Source organism: Conger conger, chromosome 4 (genome assembly GCF_963514075.1).
Source record: "Conger conger chromosome 4, fConCon1.1, whole genome shotgun sequence".
Classification (NCBI taxonomy): domain Eukaryota; kingdom Metazoa; phylum Chordata; class Actinopteri; order Anguilliformes; family Congridae; genus Conger; species Conger conger.
The window spans coordinates 6,793,613-6,817,363 of NC_083763.1; the positions used below are offsets into that span (position 1 = coordinate 6,793,613).

General features: G+C 48.9%; 1 protein-coding gene across 1 annotated transcript in view; it reads right to left on the reverse strand.

Moving 5' to 3' along the window:
* Positions 1–23,751, reverse strand: part of LOC133125920 (microtubule-associated serine/threonine-protein kinase 3-like) — a 35,627-nt gene that overhangs the window by 7,156 nt on the left and 4,720 nt on the right. The window contains 24 exon segments of the mRNA XM_061237668.1: positions 625–820; positions 1,108–1,230; positions 1,504–1,730; positions 2,512–2,712; positions 3,168–3,289; positions 4,319–4,482; positions 5,985–6,097; positions 6,598–6,720; positions 7,420–7,521; positions 8,116–8,281; positions 8,883–9,015; positions 9,516–9,654; positions 10,281–10,489; positions 11,127–11,212; positions 11,344–11,414; positions 12,015–12,147; positions 12,435–12,536; positions 15,500–15,709; positions 16,512–16,587; positions 17,983–18,140; positions 20,284–20,362; positions 20,980–21,000; positions 23,206–23,278; positions 23,560–23,648. Coding sequence (XP_061093652.1) covers positions 625–820; positions 1,108–1,230; positions 1,504–1,730; positions 2,512–2,712; positions 3,168–3,289; positions 4,319–4,482; positions 5,985–6,097; positions 6,598–6,720; positions 7,420–7,521; positions 8,116–8,281; positions 8,883–9,015; positions 9,516–9,654; positions 10,281–10,489; positions 11,127–11,212; positions 11,344–11,414; positions 12,015–12,147; positions 12,435–12,536; positions 15,500–15,709; positions 16,512–16,587; positions 17,983–18,140; positions 20,284–20,362; positions 20,980–21,000; positions 23,206–23,278; positions 23,560–23,648 — 3,116 coding nt within the window.

Genomic DNA, 23,751 nt, shown 5'->3' on the forward strand with positions numbered 1-23,751 from the left:
ATCTTCAGTATCAGACCACAAATGCTGATTCTGCCCTGTGTGACATCCTGAAGTCTGACATACGGAGATTGTACATTATGTACAGTAGATGGAATGTGATAAATATCAAGCTTTTTTCCTTCCACGCTGAAGTGCAAATACCATTTACCAACACTAGGGGGAGACTGCTGATTGAAATATCTTCATTGCGGGAGGTTGAGCCGAAGAAATGGAAACTGCACTTCTGTAGAAGTGGTGGAGCAGTTTGGAGCTGTGCTGTGTTTTTGTAGTTTGAGCTGGGTTGTGTTTCTAGCCTGTCCTGGTTCTCTAGTTTAGAGCAGGGCTGTATTTCTTACCTGTCCTGGTTCTCTAGTTAGAGCTTGGTCGTGTTTCTCACCTGGCCTGGTTCTGTAGTTAATGAGCTGGTGTGTGTTGTTCTGTAGTTTTAGAGCAGGGCTGTGTTTCTGCAGTTTTAGAGCAGGGCTGTGTTCCTGTAGTTTAGAGCAGAACCTGTCCTGGTTGTCTAGTTTAGAGCAGGGTTGAGTTTCTCACCTGTCCTGGTTGTCTAGTTTAGAGCAGGGTTGTGTTTCCCACCTGTCCTGGTTGTCTAGTTTAGAGCAGGACTGTATTTCCCACCTGTCCTGGTTGTCTAGTTCAGAGCAGGGTTGTGTTTCTGTAGTATAGAGCAGGGTTGTGTTTCTCACCTGTCCTGGTTGTCCCTCCTCTTGCTCTTCTTGCTGCGGCGCGCCATCTTGCCCTTGCAGCTGGTCTTGCGGGCGGGGCCGATCTTAATGGAGGTGTTCTCCAGCGCCGTCGTCTGAAGGGCCACTTTGCTGCCGCTCTGCGAGAGGAGGGGGGAGACAGAGTGAGCCGGGGCGCTTTTCTCTGTCTTCACATAACGGTCGTAGCTGACGCTTTTATCTAAAGCGACTTACAGTGGATTAGACTAAGCAGGGGGCCAATCATCCCCTGGAGCAATGTGGGGTTAAGGGCCTTGCTCAAGGCCCAACAGCTGCACTGATCTTACTGTGGATACACTGGGGCTTGAGCCACCAACCTTACCAGGTCCCAGTCACGTACTTAGGTTATAGGCTGGCTGAAGGTCAGAGGTCAGAGCTTTGTGCATACCTTCAGCAGTAGCTCCACCACTTCGGTGTGCACCAGCCCCTGGACCGACTCGCCGTTGACGTGAGTGATGAGGTCACCGGCCCTCAGGCCCGCCTCGTGGGCGGGGCTTCCCTCCTCCACGCTCTGTAACGGAGAACAGGGGCAATGAGAGAGGGAGGGAGGGAGAGGGAGGGAGAGAGGGGGAGAGGCAGAGAGAGCGAGAGAGAGGGCTCTGAAACCCTGGTCCTAATGTACCACACTGGTTCTGGGAGGGATAAACAGTGCTGTGGTTTGAGTGTGTTTGTCGCTGCGATTCCTATCTTGACCGTTAGAAGTCCGAAATGACCTTTAACTACGTGCGGCGTAAAAGCCCGAAGCAGCAGACCCTGCGGCTCCGGAACGCGCTCGGTCACTCACCCAGACCATGTGGTGCACGGTGTACACGTCGCTGTCGCCCATGTAGACGCGGATGGCCCGCAGCGTGAAGCCGAACTTCTTCCCGGAGCTGTGGATGATGATGGGCGGCCGCAGGCTGCTCAGCCCCAGCGAGAGGTCCCGGCTGGGGGACGAGTCCCGGGACGACGGGTTGGAGGACAGCGAGTGGGGGGAGATGGGGCTGGTCTGAAAACCGCCCGCCATGTCGTCTGCATGCAAGCAGGGGGAAAAAAAATCGGCTTCACAAAATGGCCCCCGTACCGAAATTTACAACTGCATTAGCATCGAGATTATTTTTTTATAGACAGACTCATTTAGTTTATTTTTTAACTTTTATTTTCCCAGGCAAGTCTCTTGACATCAAGGGTCTCTTGTTTCAAGAGAGGCCTGGCCATGTTCCCTAATGGTGTAGGGAATTTTTTCAGCACACCTTAACAAGACACAAATGAAGTATGAGCTGATATAATCTACATGACCAAGCTGTAGATGAACCACATAGCACAGCAACCTGATTAACGAGTTACTGGAAGGCAATTTTGGGAAACCAATTTCAGCCATGCTACCTGTAGGTAGCCGGGGACTCCCATTGTTGATGCTAATAACGCTAGCATCTACAGACCATTATACGAATTATAAAGTTCAAACTGATATCTTTGACAAAATGAGTTTGTGTCATACATATGTTGTTTATTGGGCAATGAGAGAGGATTTTGATATTGTACATTCAAGTAGTACTTTTAGGGTGTCTGTCAGTTTTGATCTATGATGACCTACCCTGTATTTCAGTTTTGCTGTGTTAGGATGTTTTAAAGCTTTGAAACTCAATACATGGCTCAATCTCAAAAGTACCAAAGCTCAAGATCTGAAAACTACTCAAAACGCAGACAGATAGAGCCTCATAGCTCCACGGTCATGATTTGGTGGAAAGGAGACTGAAACGAGCCGGGCTGTGAGCGCAGCGTGACGTTAAGGCTCTGGGAGAGCTCTCACCAGCGGTGATGATCAGGGACAGGGCCGACACCGAGGCGGATTTGGGGACCTTCCCCGCGGACGGCGGCCGCTGCCTGTCGGGCGTGTCCAGCTGGTGTCCGTAGCGACGGGGCGGGGGCGGGTCTTTGGGGGAGGAGTGCTTGGCCCCCGTGCTGTTGCTGCGCAGCCGGATGCGGTGCAGGCTGGACACCACCACCTCAGCTGCGCACACACATTCAGACCAATCACGTTACGGCACGGCCACCACGCACACACATTTAGACCAATCACGTTACGGCACGGCCACCACGCACACACATTTAGACCAATCACGTTACGGCACGGCAACCACCTCAGCTGCGCACACACATTTAGACCAATCACATTATGGCACGGCAACCACCCCAGCTGCGCACACACATTTAGACCAATCACGTTACGGCACGGCCACCACCTCAGCTGCGCACACACATTTAGACCAATCACGTTACGGCACGGCCACCACCTCAGCTGCGCACACACATTTAGACCAATCACGTTACGGTATGGCCACCACCCCAGCTGCGCACACATTTAGACCAATCACGTTACGGCACGGCCACCACCTCAACTGCGCACACACATTTAGACCAATCACGTTACGTCACGCCCACTACATTGCTACAAGACCAACTCACCCTCGTCGTCGGTGGAGAAGGCGAATCGGGGCATGGTCTCCAGGCTGTGTGTGCTGCTCATCACCAGGGGGGAGGCGCTGCGCTCCGACTGGGAGGAGCTGGAGGAGGCGCGGGGCCGCAGGCTGGAGGGGAGAGCGGCCAGCGGGGCGGGGGGAGGGAGGCCCAAAAACATCAGTATGAGGCAGAACAACAAGCACACACCAAAAAGAGGTGCCGGGGTCTTCATCTGATGAAGACCGTTTAGGTCGGAAACATCAACCATTTTCGATATGTGATTTTTTTTCAGATTTTTCCCTTTTTCTCCCAATTTGGTAGCCAATTGTACCCCATCTAATCCAATTAGAGCTAGTGTTAGATACACCGTCCACACCCCGTCCCTCGGCGGCCCGAAGGAGCGCAACACGCCTTCTTCAAGCCGTCTTGTCTCATGCTCGTGACCGTGATTCCGAGGCGCCCGAGGTGCTTATTGTGCAGCGATGCGCTAACCCTGCCAAGTCCCTCCCTCTGGAGCAGCGAGCCAACTATGCCGCTCCACGAGAGCCGGCCAAAGTTGGCTTTTGGCAGGACCGGGAATAGAACCCCGGTCCTCGGAGTGCAACTGCAACAACGATATTTGATTTTTGGAGTATACAGTGAGTGTGCGAGTCCTTTCTTATCAAAGACCCAAAAACATACAAAATGGCCGCACGGTGTGGCTGCTGTCCTGCACAGAAAATGCAGCCAAGTTTCCACAAGGGATAATGAAGGTGCAGTTCAATTCAGTCAAGGACTAAACCTGATCTGTGTCAGTGAAAATTGGCCCTACGTCTGTGCTATTGTTTGTGCGCACAGAAGGCCAGTGATTTTCCCCATGAGAAATAGTAGTTTGGCACTATCCCTCAATTGCAGTGATCTTCACTCCCGGTGCTGGAGAGCCACAGGGTGTGCTGGCTTTTGTTGTTACTGAGCACTTAATTGTGTAATTAACTGCTTTAATTGATCAATTAAACTCACCTCACCTGGTATCTTGGGTCTAAATTAGTTACGGATATTAAGGGCTAAAACCAAAACCAGCAGGCCCTGCAGCTCTCCAGGGCCAGCAATGAGGACCCACGCCTCTGTAGCAAAGCCCTGGCTCTTCCCAGAATGCCCTGCTCCCCTCTCCTCCTCACCTCCCGCGGTGTCCGGCCGGCCTGCGGTCCCCGCTGCCCCCGTGCCGGTGCGCCTCCCCAGGGGAGGCCCCCCAGCGCTCCTCCTTCTCCTCGCTGTGGCTGCGGTCGGTGGAGGAGAAGCTGAGGTTGGAGGGCGTGGCCAGGTGCTCGGAGCTGCTGTACACCTGAGGGGCAGGGAGACGCAGAGTTATGCTGCGGTCACATGGTAGCGGTATGCAGCCGTCAGCAAACCAGGTATGCAACGTATTTCACGGAGATGGCCACGGAGATCTCAGCCACCGCCAGCTTTTCATACCACACCGCAACCCCCGAAAGAACCTTCCGGCAATCGCTCGGTTTTCCCAGCTTTTACTGTCGTTCCGTAGCGGAGGGACAAACCGGATGTTTCTTTTAGAAGCAACATGACATCTTCACATTTCTGTGGTCCCTGCAGCCTGTTTACCAGTGCAGGTAACGCTAAATTAATGAGACAAGGAGTCCTGTCCCTCCTCGTACAGCACCAAACACTTTGTCAAAATAATAAAACTGTCCCACCGAATCGTCATAGCAACGTTTGCATGACATTTACCGCCGTGTTCTGTAGCTTATTCAGCTGCAGTCACCACCTGTTCCGCATAATGCATGGTATAACGTTTTTTATTTATTTATGTTTTAACCCTCAACATGTGAATGAATGCCGGAGTGGATCCAGCTCCACCCGCCTGAACTGAAATGCAACACACTGCGATACACGGCATTTCAGCACCATCACAAGCACCACGAATGATGGCAAGAGCTTTAAAGGTACAATAGATAAGATTTTTGTTAAAACATTGCTACAAGACCATTGTGAATCCCTTCCTATCATCGGAAAAGGCTGACTGACATGTTGACTCACCCTCTGCCCGTGTTTATAGTCCTTAAATTCGGGTTTCAAAATACAGTTGACGGCCCAACACTACCAAAACATTGTATAACCGTACAATAATTCAAGCTCACTTGTTGAAAATTGGTTCTAATTTCTACAGCCAATGGCGTTTCAACATGAGCACGATTACAGAGGAGGGGGAGGGATAAACAGTGTTGTGGTTTGAAGGTGTTTGTTGCTGCTATTCCTCTCTTGACCGTTAGAAATGACCTATTGTACCATTAAATTCATGGCAGAAAAACTAAAAGCACCTGCACACTCAATATTTTCCAGTGCGCAAAACATCAGCCAACATGGGGTGGAAAGTGTGAATGTAATTTGTAAGCGCACACCACCTGAGGTAAGAACGTGTGAAAACGTGTGGAGCAACATTTCAACAATTAACACTTTTTATACATTCGATTATTTATTAATTAAATTGCCACGTGCTTCGGGCATGTGAAGATTCTCAAAAACGGCTGCAAGGCACGGAGTTCAGGTGCTCCAGGATGCAAGTGTGTCGGTGTGTAGCTTAATTGCTATGGAGCAAGTAAGGAAGCAAGGCCACAAATCGGTCTAATTTCATAAAAAAAAAAATATAGAAATCAGTTTTAATGTGTATTCTCAAGACACTGCCCCACCCTGAAGGACGGCAGGAGTGTGTGAAATCAGTCCACGTGTCGGTACACGAGAGGCTATGAAGACGAACGGGCGTTTGGCACCGGCGCTCCCCTGGCTCAGCACACGGGTGAAATAAGGTCATATTCCCGAAGGACAAACCTTGCTGAAGCGATGTGACCAGGAGGAGAACTGCCGGATCTCCAGGGAGGACTCTTCTTCGTTGGTTTCCTCGTCGTCGTCGGAGCCCAGGTGGTGGTACCGTTCGGAGCGAGCTGGGAGAGGATAGGAGCGACAGACACGAGGTGTGAAGACGGACAACGGCAGCCAACTCTAAAGCCTGATTTATAGTTCGTCGCACACCCTTGTGACAAGTGTTGTATGACAAAATTGACGCATTTGCAACTTTAAAAAAGTGACTTTCTTCGACTCTACTTCGACAATCATACTTTGTCACGCAGTGTCGGTTGGACAGCCAGATGGAACACTGAAATCAACGGTCATGGACAGACTACGCTGTGCAGATGCAGACACCAGCTGTTTGGCATCTTGTTACCATAGAGACAACAGACCTTCGTCAAAGTATAAATGACACGACTCATGTTTTTTTCTGTGCGACAGTTGTTGTCGGGGTTGTGCAGCGAAATATAAAATCAGGGTTTAAGACCTCTGAGGGGGGCAAGCAACGACAGCAGCCCAACGAGGGGAAAGGACTACGACTGAGGGACACGTTTCAGATCGGATCTCAGCAAGTGAAGGGAACGGCGCCACCTACTGTCGAAATAGCTGGTGTCATCCTCTCCTTCCAGCTGGGGGACGAACTCAGCTTTCTGCCGCAGCAGTCCATTCCAGTCCAGGCCCAGGAAGAAGGGGTGCTGCTTCACCTCGTTTGCCCCTCCTGAAAGCAGAGGGGGGTGGGGAGGGTCGTCACCGAGAAAAGCAGCCATTTTCTTGACTGTGGCACATAATATTACATTAGATCCTGATTCAGTTTTACTGCCAGGCAATGAAACGCATTCTCTGCATGAGCCATCCTAGTCCGTTAGGAGTAGTGGGCAGCCAGAGTGCGGCACCCGGCGACCAACTCCAGTTCTGAGGCCAGCGCCTTGGTCAAGGGCAATGGCAGGCGTAAACCTCGGTCCAATTTAGACTCCGATTAACCTAACCTGCATGACTTTACTCGGGCTTTACTGCAGCTGGTTCAACAGAAGCCCTCGTCCAGAAGAACTTGCACTTGTAGTTTGAATGCTAGCGACTGGACTAGTGCTAACGGAATAGCTGCAGGAGGCTGTACCTGTTCCCAGGTGCTAACGGGATAGCCACAGAACGTACCTGTTCCCAGGTGCTAACGGGATAGCCACAGAACGTACCTGTTCCCAAGTGCTAACGAGATGGCTGCAGGAGGCTGTACCTGTTCCCAGGTGCTAACACGATAGCCACAGAACGTACCTGTTCCCAGGTGCTAGCAGGACAGCTGCAGGTGGAGCCATACCCGTTTCTAAGCACTAACAGGATAGCCATATCTGTTCCCAGGTGCTAACAGGACAGCTGCAGGTGGAGCCATACCCGTTCCTAAGCGCTAACGGGATAGCCGTACCTGTTCCCAGGCGTTCCAGAGCGCTCTGTCTCAGCAGCCGGGTGATCAGTTCCTGGGCGTCGGCAGGAAGCGCGTCGTCCCCGTCCGGCCAGATGATGTCATCTGCAAACGGTCAACCCAAATCAAACTCAACACTACGGTCGACACAGCAAACGGTCAACCCAAATCAAACTCAACACTACGGTCGACACAGCAAACGGTCAACCCAAATCAAACTCAACACTACGGTCGACACAGCAAACGGTCAACCCAAATCAAACTCAACACTATGGTCAACAATACATCTTTACACAACTCAATTACATGACTGCCAAAGCACAGGCAAGGCAATCATCTCTCAGTAAAAAAAAAAAAAAACTTACAAGAACAGGAAATTTAAATTTTACCTTGTTTCATTGCATTGTATGGATTGAAATGGTAAATGGCAGATAATAAAATTGTGCAGCGATGCGTACATCAGACAGGTTGTAGCGCACATTGAGCGTAATTAAGAGTCAAAGTACAACCAACACACCAGAACTCAATACACATTTTTTCATTGGTATCAAACAACATTACGATCCATAGTGCATCTTCGTCAGGTCAAACCATACCAACAAAAGATTCATATTGAGTTCTGCCGTGCAGGTTCTGTAACCCGTTCCCTGGTCCAGCCAGGCCAAGCCCAGGTTCACGGAGACGAGATTGGCTGCTCACCGCTGACCACCTGGCCGAAGAGTTCCTCAGGGGTGTCCCCGAAGAAGGGCACACAGCCCACCAGGAACTCGTACAGGATGACGCCCATGGCCCACCAGTCCACCGGCTTGCCGTAGCCCTGCCTCAGGATCACCTCGGGGGCGATGTACTCCGGCGTGCCGCAGACCTACACCGCCACCCACGGGGAGAGGAGAACAAGGGTCCAAAACCGGGCACGCCACCACACCATAGACTGTAGAAACGAGCACAGATGCTGTGCAGCTCCACGGCACGCCCTCTAGAGGACAGCTGATGAAGCGCTGAAAACTGCGTGCGTGTGTGTGCGCGACTGCGTGTGTGTGCGCGACTGCGTGTGTGTGCGCGACTGCGTGTGTGTGCGCGACTGCGTGTGTGTGACTGTGCAGGTGTGTGTGTGTGTGTGTGTGTGTGTGTGTGTGTGTGTGTGTGTGTGTGTGTGTGTGTGTGTGTGCACGCGTGTGTGGCTCCTCTCGTGAGAGAGAGGGACTCGGCCATGTCAAACTAGCCCTGATTTATCCACAAAGTATTACTGCATTGTCCTAATAACACAATACCTTAAAGCACACGGGACCACATTAGATGAAGAAAAAACATTGCGGATACCATTGAAATGTCATTGAAAGGGGTGGCTCAAACACCTACACTGGTGCCAACCGCAATGGTGCGAGCAGCATCTCTCAAAAACCAGGGAATGAGCATCAAAAACGAAGCCTGGTTTCGGAGAGGCTTTGAGTGAAGCACAGGCCCACCTGCTTGTCGACAAACTCCCTGGTGTCCTTCTCGATGTGGCCCTCGTACAGGTTGGTGGTCATGTTCATCAGGCCGATCTTGGACAGGCCGAAGTCCGTCAGCTTGATATGCCCCATGGAGGTGATCAACAGGCTGTGTGGAGTAAGAGACGCGGTGTGAGGAAAACGTCACACTGTCAACGTCCGTCAGGCCCTAGCGCAGGGGTGCACAACCAGGGCTGACCCGTTTCAGGATTTTGTTCCAACTTCTGCTTTAATTATTGAATTGGCTCAATCAGGTCTTGATCTGACATTTGTATAGGCACCCTCCTGGACTGGAGTTGTGCACCACTGCCCCCTAATGTGCATGAGGAACATGATGGGCTGGTATCAACGACAGACCAAGCGCTTAGTGCCGTACAGAATACATACATGTAGAATATACATAAGCATACACAGGACAAACGATACAAAGACGCTAGGACAAAGTTCTGAGTCTGAATTTAAAAAAGGAGATTGAAGGTGAAGACTATGTGCAATGGTAAAGGGGTTTTGTATGGGAATTCTCTGTTCAGAATTGGATTAGTCTAGGCCCGGGCTTAATCTGGGCCTGGAAAACAGGCCGGACGTGTGTAAATGCGGCGGGCCGCTCACTTGTCGGGTTTGAGGTCCCGGTGCACGATGCCGTAGTTGTGCAGGTACTCCAGGGCCAGGACGGTCTCAGCGAAGTACATGCGGGTCATGTCCACGGGCAAGGGCCCCATGTTCTTCAGCAGGTTGGCACAGTCCCCACCTGCAGGGCACGAGCACATCACTGAGCCTCAACGCAACCTGGAGGAATCACAGGTGCCATTTTCCCCGTTTCAAAAATCACAGGGAACTGCTGCTTGTTCCAGCAATGGGCTAGTTTCAGTGGTCCGGCTCGCCCATGGCAAGCCGCAACGTCGCGGAGGCAAGACATTTAGAAACCTACGTTTTCCACAAATTCATTTGTGTTCTCATAAAAATAAATATTTCTGCCAACTTACAATAACAACTCTATTTTCGTTTCTAATTTTATTATGACACCTGTAACAGACGGGGGATGAAATCACATCATTAGCAGATTAAATAAGATACAGATACCGTTTTGGCATTCCAATCAAAACTCATTTTTTTGCCACACAGGCTAAAGAATATTCAAAACCCCAAGGAGTGAGTTCCGTTTTCATTTGCTCATGATGAGCAAGATTATTGGTTCAAATTAACAGGAGTCATGAATTATTTGTAGTTTAACAATAAATGAATAATAACCTAATAAAGTTTTATCATATCAATGCTGAATCCTGCTTTAACATGACCACGGTGGTTCACACAGAACCAGCAGATGAACTGACTCGTCTTTAAGAAGGTAACATCAGAAGGAACGTTCCCACTTGCCTTCCACATACTCCATGACCATGCAGAGGTGGCGGCGGGTCTCGAAGGAGCAGAACATGCTGACCACAAAGGGGTTCTCCGCGAACGTCAGGATGTCCCTCTCCACAAACACCTGCTGGATCTGGTTCCTCAGCACCAGATTCTGCCGGTTGATCTTCTTCATGGCGAATCGCTGCCGGGTCTCCCTGTGCCGGACCAGGTACACGGCCCTGAGGGGAGAAGAGGGTAGGCTGCTTACTGACACCCCGCAGGGCCCCACCACACCGCTAACCTGCTAGCACAGGGCTGTCAAACTACAGTCCCAGAGGACCACAGTGTGTGCAGGTTTAACTCCAGGCCTGGAGGGCCGCAGTGTCTGCAGGTTTAACTCCAGTCCTGGAGGGCCACAGTGTCTGCAGGTTTAACTCCAGTCCTGGAGGGCCGCAGTGTCTGCAGGTTTAACTCCAGTCCTGGAAGGCCGCAGTGTCTGTAGGTTTAACTCCAGCCCTGGAGGGCCGCAGTGTCTGCAGGTTTAACTCCAGTCCTGGAGGGCCGCAGTGTCTGCAGGTTTAACTCCAGTCCTGGAGGGCCGCAGTGTCTGCTGGTTTAACACCAGCCCTGGAGGGCCGCAGTGTGTCTGCTGGTTTAACTCTGCAGGTTTTTGGTGTGTTTTAGCACGAGTGATGACCAAGTCTTTCATTGGCTACAAAACCTTGTTCTCAAGGCCTTAATTGGCTGCTGACTGAAAGGACACAAAACACATGCATCCACTGCGGCCCACCAGGACTGACAGCCCTGCACTAGCAGAACTCACCACGGTCCACAAGTGACCGGTTTACCCCAAACGGCGCGGTAATTCACACTAACCCGTAGGCCCCGTTGCTGATGAGCTTCATGGTCTCAAAGTCGCTTTCCAGTGGTTTCCGTCGGGGAGGTGTGCAAGCGGACTTATTCTGTTACAGAAAGAGCGGAGAGAGGGAATCAGCATTTAGAAAAAGGCTGACATGCAAACACTATCCCTTTGTATGAAAAACATATGTTGTTGCCCCCACTTCAAAAGGGGGCAGAGAGAAAGTGGGCTTACCTCCAGAGAGTCATCAGACTCAGCAGCCACCGAGGGGCCTGCGGAGTCGTAGTGCTCCAGCTGCACCATGTCTGTAAGAGCGGCCAGAAAGCAATATAATATATATTTTATATTAAGTCCCTTAATCACATTTCTTTCCCCCATTCTGACATTTGGTCTGAAAAACAGCCGAACCTCTTGACCATATATGCATGCATTTATGCAATTAGTTGCTGCCACATGATTGGCTGATTTGATATTTGCATTAACAAGCTGGTGTGCAGGTCTATCTAATCACAGAGTGCATAATATTATACAATACAGGGCTGTAATACGGCAAGGAGGGCCGTATTGGTTCCTGGATTTCAGACCAACTTCTGCCTTTAATAATTTAATAATTTAATTAAGCCACATTCCGTGATATAAACAGCAGCTCATACATTTCATTGTGGTCTAATTTACGAGTGAGCCGGTCATGGTGCATATGCCCAATTAGCCGATTGACCCAGGAGAGCTTTGGACCAAACAGATGAAGCACTATGACGTGATGGGTTTCTGCGTTACGGGGGAATTCTCTCTCAAAGGACCGGTCTTATTGGAGCAGCACATGACCGGTAGTATGCCTACGGCACACTGAATAAGGCGCTTTGTGAGAGTACCTCACTCCGCCAATGAGAATGCGGCGGTCGTACCTTCGAGGGGATCGCGCGTGAGGCCCAGCTGATTGATGATGTAGCGCGGGATGTCCGTTTTAATGCCCTGCCCCACCTTGGCGTGACCCTCCGCCGCTTCCAGCAGGTGATAGAACTCCTCCGGGTCAAATTCCTGTCCAATATATTCATGTCAGGGGACATTTTGTCCGGAGCATTGACAGATCATTCCTATAACATTTTCTACCAAGTGGAAACATGCTGTTCAAGGGATGTTCAAGAAAAAGATGCGAAAAAAAAAAAAAAAATACAACTTTCTGTCTCAGGTGGACATGACACTCAATTTCCCTCCATGTTGGATTTTCACATTTTCTGAACTAGATCGCAGCATGCGGATTCCCCAGTCCCCGCAGCTCCTGACCAGATTGGTCCTCCTCCCACCCTACCCTCGTGCACCCTCACCAGGCACTCCAGCAGTCTGGCAGGGCGGGAGATAATGATGAGGATCTTCTTCATGAGCTGCGTGATAACGGTCACCTCCTCGCTCTCCGAGCGTTCAAACGCCTGGAAAACAGAAAAACACACAAATAAAACACTCAAGTCTTACATAACATAACAGAACATAAAACATTTAGACAGAAACAGAACATTCAGCTCAACTTGGCTGATCATTTACTGAAGAATTAGAGTTGAGGATTAGCCATACTGTCTTCACACGTGATTGCCAGGTAAAGGAGGGTATAACTCCAGTAGCTTTCCACCCTCCCCTTACGTGGGAGTCTGGCGTGACAGTCTGGCCAATCAGCAGCACTAATTGTTCAGGTAATTACACAGGGGAAAAAAAGTAGGGCTGGATTTGGATTCGATGACCAGATTTGATGATCCCTGGAGCACAGGTAGGTAATTTCTCTTGCCACAATCTAGTCTTCCTTGAGCAGTGTCAATTAGTTAATTTGTTCAGTGTAGGAACTGAGTTTGTTTGGGGCCTTTATCAAAAGCAGTCAAGTTGTTCTACTTTATTGATACAGGGTAGGTTGAGAGGACACACGTGCTCTTTTAGAGCAAAGTCGTGCCAATGCCCCGCAGACGTGGGGTAAACATTAAAACTCCACACAGTGCCCCTTGCCAGGATATGAACCCAGGGCCTTCTGGCTGCGAGGAGACAGCCATCCACTGCACCACAGCTCAATCTGAACGAGTGGATGTCCTATATGGTGGCAGGAGTACCTGCACTGCATTGCGCTGCAGTGGTCTGGGTGTGGAGCAACAGTCAGAGTGCACTGGAGCCCTTTTCCAGACAGCACACAGCTGGGCACAACCCCTAATCAGATCCTGCCCAGACGTACTGCTCAACCCATCAATCTCACAGCACTCTTATGACTTTTCCCCCCAGAAATAACACCCCAAAAAAAAGAAAAGGACAGTCAGGAACTTTGCATTAGAACAGTCATTCACAGCAGAATAAAGAATGGCACTTTGCTACATCTTTCAGTCTGACACAAAAATAAAATGCTGCAAGCAGGCATTGAAACTGCTTTTAGGGCAACAGTCCTCCTTGAAGAGAAACCAATATGAGAAAACCAAGGGAAATCTTCAGTGAAGATGAATGTGGTAAACAAGGGCTGGTTACAGCACGAGCTGTAGCATGTTCAAAACAACGAAGGAGGTCACCGCTAAATGGATTCAAAATATAGCTATTCCTGCCATCATATCAACAACGTTTTAGGATTAGCCGGGCAGCCAGACATTCCGACAGCGCAGAACCACAAGATTACCAACTGGGCTCTTCGACCCCCAAAACGAATGACTCACTCATTAGAGGAAACAAGTCCTGGAAAAAATAAAAGAAAACTGAAAGAACAGAGACTGATATTTAACTTGTCAGCGTGCTTATGAAAAGACGGTTTTAAAATGGCAGGGGAAACATTACATAAACACAAATCAGCGAATTCAGACGTCAGGAGTAGGAAATGACCTCCGACAAAACCAAATATCCCAGGATGCAAAACGAACGAGCGCACGCAGGGATCCTCTGGGTGAGTCATCAGCGGCCTTTAACGTTAATTAAGTGCGTCACGTCAAAGGGCTGACTCAAACGCAGGAGCGGTTACCAGCGATTTACACTCACAGCTCCACATTTATAATGCATGAACTGTAGCGGCGCGCTATAGCTTTAGCCTGACTGCGAACGATAATTAAAACGAAGCTCGGTAATGGTGCGCGGAATGCTAACGATTACAGGATATACTTCGTCGAAACTGCAGCCGCCAACACGGGCTACGGTTACGTCTGCAGTTTGGACGCCACGGCAGAGGCATCGTTCGCCCGCTGCAGAAGGTCCCTCCCACACCTGCAGTGCGCGTGTTTACCCGTACAGCTGTGGGCGCACGAGTCACACCGCCCGTACTTATATCTGACAGTAAACACACACACACACACACACACAGGCGGGGAGAGCCGTGTGCACACAGCGGAACGGGGTGCCTGAGCGTTGCCATGGAAACTAACATTCTACCACAGCGAAGTTAGGAGCGGTGCCAAACGGACAGCCCCACGTTCGTCTTCAAACGCCCACAAGGCAACCTCTCTCTCTCGCCATCTTAAAGACGCGCACACACACACCGCGTACAGTAGGTGTGCAAACGTCAAACAAATACCAAATGGTCATCTGGTTATTTATCTTACGTGTCTAAGTTTAATTTAATCATCATCTGTTACCATTTATCCATACAAGAAGGGGAGTATACGGTAAAGTAGAACTTTAAACCGTTGCCATGGAAATTTCTAGAAACGCTGGCACTGCGCTTGTTTTCATGGCTGGTTCTTCGGTTGAGGAGAAAAAAAAAAAAAAAGAGAGAAAAAAAAAACCCACTGCGATGTCAGAAAAGCATCGCTCACCACCTTCGCCTTCTGAAGAGCCACCTCTTAAGACTCATCGATTCTCCCTGCAAGGGTCTGTTCTACATTCTGTTCATTTTCACCGTAATGAGAATACTGCTGAATAGGCCCTTTTCAGAGGCTGTTTTCAGTTCCAGTGCATTACAAGCAAAATAGATTTCATAGCCATTTATTCATGCCAATTTCTATGAAACTATTTTTGCATTTCTCCACATTAAAGTAAGGTGTTGCTTTCCCTTGCCATGTGGACGTGCATTTAAATGCGCATTTAGACGTGCCGTTTGGACGTCCGTGTAGTTGTGACATCACAACAATATGCCCATTTGCTTCAGCAAGGCCCACCTTGTAGCCAGAACAAATCAAAGTGTTTGGCAAGGGTGTTCAGCTCACTGGAGCTCAGAACAGAGGTTCACTGATATCAAACGCAAAACAACCTTGGTAAAGCTCACGAGAGGCGCTGGAGAATGGGACATGCAAAACTTGGACAGAGATTGTTTTTGGTACTTAAAACCACACAAACGTCTTCTCGCGGATAATCCGGACCTGAAATAAAACTCTGGAAAGGTGTACGATACGGGACGTCTGATAAATACGGAGCCCCACAGGGTCCCAAGCTCGTTGTCGCCCACCTCATGTAGCAGTTTCTCCAGTTTCTCCTGCAGCTCCAGGAAGTACCGCGAGGTGACCAGGCCCTTCTGCGACTTGTCCAGGCAGTCTCGGGCCAGCTCCACCAGCTGGTGCTGGATGAAGCCCAGCACCCCGTCCCCCAGCGGGAGGGCTCTGTCCAGAGAGCAGTGCGTGATGACCTCCAGCAGGCGCTCCTCCATCTGCGCGGTGGCCTGCAGGGGGCGCCAGAACACACCACACAACCTTACAGCAGGGGGGTGCACAACTCCGGTCTGCGTACTGGTTTTTGTTCCAACAAATTGCCTAGTTTTTCAATTTTCTGACAGCTCTATGAATTACCCTGGTTCAAGCCTGTACTTGAGCACAGTAAAATGATTAGGATACACTTGTAGTCCGCAGCTGGAGCCAGTACTCATCCTCATGTCAGATAAGATATGATTACAGCCAATTAATTAAGACCAGAGCTTGGCACAGAATGCTGAAACGGATCGGCCCTTGTTGTGCACCCCTGACCTAGAGTACGGTAAGGGGTCCTCACGCCGGGTCCTGGAGAGCCTTGGTGTGTGCTGGCTTTTTTTGTTTTGACCTTAATATCAGCAACCGATTCAGACCAAAAAAAACCAGGTGAGGTGAGTGAACTGTAATTAACTGCAATAGTGTCACTCATTGCTCCTGCTCATTTGAACGAGAACGAATAAAATGCAGGGTAATTGCATGCCTCAGCGGCAGAACCAATGAAAACGGCTTGGGCAGTTTCCAAATGAGGGTGCAAAGACCAAAAATATGTAGCATAGACTGAACATTAATATATGATGTCCAATCTTCGCTGACATTAAGAAGGGCCTCTGATGTATTTAATCATTTATTAACCTGTGAAAAATGCATGTCGATGTGATGCCAATACTTCTTTACGCGTTCAGTGTTGCGTTTCAGAAAGAGAAAGAAACCTTGATTTGAGCAAAGGTCTTACAACACCACGTTACTTCATGGGAATTAAGTTTCAACGCAACCTACCTTGGGAAATCGCTCTTTGTAAACATGATTCATCATAACAATCTCATTATCGAAGGAGCCACTCGTCCGACCAGGGCTGAAACAGAAGAAAAGCATTCGCTGAGGTATTTCGTTTATTTAAAATGAAAAATATATTCTGCATTCAGAAAGGAAGTACAAAGGCACACAGTGCAGAAGTTTTACAAAATGTACTAATCAACCATATTATCGTCCAATTAATTGTCGAATTAAACTCATGCACTAGATCATTAAAATCGCACTGTTCGACACCGTTCCAATGATAGCCCCAGGACCAGTTTTATCGCTGCCTTCTCCTCATGTCGAGTCTTGTCCTGTAAGCTTTGGTTACACATGTCACAGTTTCACAATGACAGAAGCCGATGACATCTACACGCAAACCCTTCTCTGACACAACATAAAGCCGGCCTGAGGGGGAAACCCTGGATTAATTACCAGTTCATGGCTCCAGGGGATCTGAAACGAGCACCGAAACCAGGTTCGGATTTCAGAGTCGACTCGGAAACTCAACAAAGATTCGCCAAGACAACACGGAGCGGAATTCACCAGCCATTCCCACCGGTTGGAAGTGGCCTCGGAGGGTTCCCGTGTTAGACGTATGGATTAATTTCATGGACACGTCTGGTGCACACGTCTCTGTTCCAGAGTGGCGTTGCATAACGCAGCAGCAGCAGCAGCAGCAGCAGCAGCAGCAGCAGCAGAAGAAGCAGGTGCCGGTGCCGCTTTCATAGCACCGCGTGCAGCAAGCCCAGCCCTGCCTTCATCTCGTCTCCCGGCTAATCTTACGCTTCGCGAAGTCGCAGAGGCGGACGGAACAAAACGGGGGCTGCCGGACCTTTCGGCTTTTTGAGAAGAAAGGAGGCTTGTGTTTGTAGCAGATGGCAGCGTGCCCGGAGCGCTCTGAGCAGCCTCCCCAGCCTACAGCCCAGCGGGTCTCTGCACCCGCCCCCGCCCGCTCCCCGCGCACCACGCCCCCCCCCCCCGCGCGCACCACGCCCCCCCCCGCGCGCACCACGCCCCCCCCCCACCCCCCACGCCCACGCACCGCAGCTACAGGCAAACAGCTCGGGCTGCTCCCAGCCACTGACACGCACACACTGAACGCTCCCCGTCTCCTCGCAAAGCCCAAAGCACCTTATTTCTCGACGGAATTGATTGAAACATATAGTTGGAAGTGCAAACTCTTATGGAAGTTCAGAAAGTTCTGAGCTTGGATGAAATGGGGAAAAAAAAATAATAATTTGCATTAACCAGGAAGAATATTTGGCTTCAAGCGGTCTTTGGCAGCAGCACTATGGAACAGCGGCATAAAAATGTAAATGATCTGCTAAACCCCCCATCAGCAGCTTTAAAAGGAGCCCTTGTAGATTGCGGGCGGGTGGGTTTTGGAGAGGAAGGCGCAGAAGGCGCGGGGGGGGAGTGTTGTTCTTGGCGGCAGGATGCGGCGGGGTACCTGAGACTGCGAGACCGCGGGCGGATGCAGGGCGAGGGTCTCCCGTCCTCGTCCGTCACGCTCTCCGAGCTGCGGAAGTGTTTGAACAGGAAGTGCAGCTCGTCCTGGGTGGGCTGGTAGGGGAGCTGGTGCAAGCGCTCCTGGGAAGAGGATGAAGACTGTAAAACAAAGAGGGACAAACACAGGGGGGGGTTTCAGAAACAGACTCGCCACGCCACACCACGCCTCATTCTGCCCGAACCCTGAACGCAAAACCGTGTGTGCGTGCGTGCGTGCGTGCGTTGTGCCCATTCACACAATATTCCCACGACACGCCACACGAGTGGGGACCACTGCCACTCAAAACAATTGTAATCCCGCCCGCGGAGATCGAATAATTGTCCTCTTTACCGGACCAGGCCGCCGGAAGCGTTTTTATATACTGCGTGTGAAGTAGACCGAAGCTTTAAGCGATGGTCCTAAATACGCAGCAGCCATTAGAGTTAAAACACAGCCTACAGAGGCCCATTGGACAGGTCTGTAGATTCGAGAGGGGGGGGGGGGGGCTCCAGTGAGTCTCTCCGCATAAAGAGGGCTGTGACACCCCCCCTGAAAGCCCCAGTGTGTCAGAGGCTCCGCCGTCTGACCGCGTCGCACGTGCACGCCACCATGAACCAGCACCCGGTCTGACCGGCGCTCCGGCCAACACCACTTTCACAGCACAGACGCCGCCAGGCCATCCCTGGCTCCCGGCCCTGAGTTTATGAGGGCTGGGGAGCCGCCGCAGACCGTCGGAATCATTTGTTCCATTCGGTCTGGAAAGAGATGAGAAAGACGGGAGGGAAAAAAAACTTTACTCATGAAAGGTGACAAACGGCCCGGTCTGTCTGCCTGCCTGCCTGCCTCCGATCACAAGCTGTTCTCTTGCCTCTTTTATCCACGTTCGCTGGGTGCTTCAAAAGAGTCACGATTTTCATTCCGAAGGCATCTCATCCCCCCCCCCACACACACACACACAAGAACCGGAGAGGTACGAAACCGGAATACCTTCCCCATCGGGGTCCGGATCATTTAAGAGAGGAAAAGGGGGGGGAGGGGGGGGTGAACAAAAAGCGTGAAGAGCCCCAGATGGCAGACGGTCCGATATTATTCCTCCACGCCGTTCCCGATGACGCACAGAACGTTCCGGCTCCTCCGGGAAATACGAATCGCATTGACACTGAAGCTCTCGAGCTGCGAAGCTCCAGTGAGAGACACATCAGTGACAGACACGGGCAGGAATGCATGGCACAACCGTGTCAAAGGCCAGATTCACAACGGTGGCCGCATGACAGTGCCCGTTGGGGAAGTTTAGTCTCGTTTCGTCTTGTTGACGTTTGTCGAGTGCCCGAGCTCACGGAGGTACATCACGAAGCAGGTCTAGCCGGATAAATTCACCGAGTAAAACCCGGAACACTTCCAAAAACTGGAACATGGACTCAAGTAAAGTCAGCTGCTCCGGGTTTTACTCTGCAAACTTACCTACCTAACTCAGTAATCCTGATCCGTGATCAACCCCCCCCCCCCGGCCACCATCGGTAACACGCGGAACTGTGTGATCATGGTAAACGGTTCATTTTCCTCTGCGTAGTGTGGAAGTGTGCGTAATTTTTAGTGTAGAAGTGTGTCACAAATGCTGAAGTGAAGAATTTGCCGTTACGGAATTTCCCTTCCACACACTGCCACAAATGAATCCTATGAACCATAACCACTTAAACGTGATGTACAGATCAGCCATCCAAAAGATTACATTCAGCTATCTGGAAAGGGCTTTGTGCAAACTCGGGTTCCGTGGACCTTGGGAAGAAGCAGCATTACACAGACTCACAGAAATAAAATGTGACTGGTTCATGTAAATATGTTGACAAAGATTCGGGCAATTCACGTAAATCAGCATTTGATTACTCATGTCTGGTAAACTCTTAATGTCGCTGTCGCACAAGTGGATAAACAGAGCCGTAATTCAATTTAACAGCATACACAATTTTGTTTTTGTTTTTATTTTCTGCGCGAATTAGGAACTGGCACACTGGAATGTTATGTTTCGTTCAGTCGAATGTCGGGTAAAATTACAATCCTCCTAGCAAATAGCTCAAATCCAAAAAAAATCGGAAAATGAATGCTTTCTAAATGCAAGCTGTGTTTGAAATGCAACAATAAGTGAGAAAGTTCAATGACAAATGGTACTAAGTAGTACATTATAATAAATAAATTAAAAAAACAGTGTATGATGCAATTAAATGTAGACATGGACAGGAAGAGGTTTTATGTTCGGTAACGTACCGAGACCGTCGAGCTGGGGGGGTTGGTTCCGTAGCCGGAGGAGGGGAGGGAGGCCAGAGACCATCTTCTTCCTTCCGCTCTGAAAAATGGCCATTTTGTCCAGAAATAAGCATTTTCACTCAGGAGGGAAACGTTTGGGTGATAATTTGATGGCACATCGTCATCCATACACATACCATCGTGTTCAGCCTGTTCTTAATAAACTAAACCACTGCAGTCTTTAAAGAGGACAGAAATCCAACAGAAACGCACGTACTATTAAGTTAAGGGATTTTTTTTTTTTTTTTTTTTACTTCAATGGGCCAATTCCAATACGAATACAAATGATATAGTATTGGTTCAGCAACATTAGATTAGCCTCCTTACATTCTGGTGTACCCGGAATACTCATATGTTGAGGACCCCCCCCCCCCCCATATTCCCCTCTTTCATATCTCCTCCCATCTATCCTATATTTACCAAACTACCCCCACCAAAAGCCCTCTCTACCTGCCCTTCCACATATTAACTCTAGGGATACAGGATAACCTGTATCCGGCCGTCGACCATCGGATACAGGTCATCCTCTTCTTTAATCTACATCAGCGCTTCAGCTAAATGGCTAAATGTAAATTAGTGACCGATTGCTGATCCATTTTTTTCTTTCATTAAGAGAGTATGAAGACGAGAAAAAAAAGAAGAAAATTGGTACATTACCTGTCAGTGCGGGCCATGTGGCTGAACATCACAGCAATCAGGAGAGAAGAGAAAGAGCCAATGAGAAACGAGACCAAATTAACCCTTACACACAGAAAATGCACCACAAGATCAAACCGCAACCATGTAAAGCAACCATTGCTTTGATTGCTTCGACTGTTCCGCGGCAGCAAAGGACTCAAACAAACATTTAAAACAACTGATTGAGTGATTTCTATTGACCTTAATATAGCCCATATCAAGAGAGCTGGCTTTTTCTCCCAACTGACGAGCACAAAGCACCGTGGGCCAGCTGACTTGACGCTGTCAGAGATGGCATCTGTGAACGCATCAGCTCAAAACAAGGGGGTTTGACACTTCTGCAAACGAGCTTGGACGGGAGGAAACCATGGTTTCCGCTGATGTTTCACATGTCATGAGAGGCTGGTTCTGCTTCCGTGCCGAGTCTCTCCGCCTGCACATTATGCACCAGCCAGAAACGTACAGATCTACAGTTTGTGCGTCCTCTCAAATGTCACTGGCGCAAGGCTTTGAAACTAAATCGGGAAGATCCCTTCGATTGCACACAAAATACGTCACGGGAAATATTAAGTATTATTGAGTAGGCTTAAACGGACATGCGATTCGATTTCTGAATGGTGTCATCAAAAAAAAAAAAAAAAAAAAATGTTGCAACTAAGATACCAACACGTGGTGTTTGTGTGACAACACACTTTGCAGCATGCATCCGCAGTGCTCCGGTGTTCCCACGGCTGCACGACTGCAGAATGGTCTCCGCATTCCCCTGAACTCTTCAGCAGCCGTTGCCATGGTAACAGGTTCATAACCACGCATCGTCAAATAAAAACTACATCGGTGCAGTCTTGTCATAAAAAAAAAATGCTCACGCCTTGCAAGATGACAGCCAGACACGGGCCATCAAGAAGTGCTTACAACGTCAAGTGACACAACGTCAAGATTTTCAAGATAAGGCAGGGAGTTGGGGTTTCGCTGGAAGTGCTTTCCTCCACCCTCTTTGCATTGTGTCAAAGTCTCACTGATAGGGGAGATAGTAAAATGCCCATGTTTGCATAGTAAAGTCCTTCAGGAGAACCCACCCAGACTGATTACAGCAAACACCCGACAGTTTTAAGGTTTTGGAAATGGCACAAAAAAATCACCAAACATGTACATTATACGTTAGCCTCACTAAGCACCACACCCCATACACAAATAATATTGTAGATATTTGACTGGTCAAAATTAAGATGGGGAGGAGCATGCTATTTAACCTAGTAATGTAGTCTTTCAGAGACTTAGCAGAAAGCTAACAGGGCAAAGGCAACAACAATTCATAGGACCAATCAATCTCAAAATATTAATCAAAGTAAATTGACCTCAATACGAAGCGTTCATCAGTGATCGCACTGCGCCCTGGAATAAGACAGCTGTTCCAAATTAAATCACTGCCCTTCGGGAAATAATTATGAATATTTGAGGGGTGGATGAGCATCTACTAAGATTTACTTCAGAATGAAATCAAATCTAAAAAGAATTGTTTGTGAGATTGTGAAGGTGAGTAGTATTGAGTCCTTTGTTTTTATTGGTGATTTGAAAAAATAGTTGCTAGAGTGATCGAAAACAAAATAACGACTAACTGAGGAAAGTTACACTGACAAGAGAAGGAATGCGTGCAATATAATGGCATACAATTTTTGAGACCCAAGAATAAATACAGACAAAATGTTAAAAAAGAAAATGTCAAAAATACCCTTGAACAGCAATTTCACCAAATGTAATGTGAATGGTACCACACCAGCAATTTGCCAACATTTGGCAGCACTGGACTACACACTTAAGGGTGACCACAGGGTGAAGCAAACTGTTCCAGCAAAAAGCTGGCATATTTGATGCGAAAGAGGCCATTAAGCCATTAAGCATTAAGCTGTAAATCTTGCCAGCCAGCTCTCACACTAGGATGGAAATCCTAATGGGAGAAAGAGTGAATCTGCTCTGTGATTCAAAACACAGACCACATCGACACTGCATTAATTCTCTCAACCGCATCCATTCTCCTAACCGCATCCATTCTCCTAACCGCAAACCTCACTGTGCTGAAGAGGCCAACTGGCTCAATTTCAGCCACAGCTGAAGGAAGCCACAAAAGATTCACAATGGGGATGAAAAATACACAGATAATTTCTCTGAACTCAGGGAAGACACTGAAAAACTACAGAATGTTTTTACCTTCGAGCAAAGGGGAAGTTGAGAGAGGCACTAGTTGACACATTTCTTGGGCTGTCTAAAGGGCTGCTACCAGCTGAAAAAGCAAGAAAATGAGAGTTAACTTCAATCATATGAATATTCAATTATGATTATCAGGCTTGGTTATAGACCATTGGATAGATTCACTATTATTCAGTGTCTTAAAAGAAGCTAAGTAAATAAATGGGATTCCTCACAAATCAGAATCATAACCAGTTCTAATCAAATCAGAATCATAACCAGTTCTAATCTTTGAAAAGGGAATATTTTAATTTTTTAAATTTTACTCGTGTAAAGGTGACAGGTACCATAACGTCTCTCCACACTCAAACTTACCTGTAGGGACAGAGAGGGGGGAGAGGGGCCGAGACAGGGTGGGTGATGGAGTGCCAACGCCCAAACTCTTCCTGTTGCTGCTACGGCAACTGCAGCAAACACATTTCACAAGAAAATGACTGAACATTTATTACCAACAAACATATGAGACATACAGTACAACAAAAGAGTATTTGAAGGCTATTATTCTTC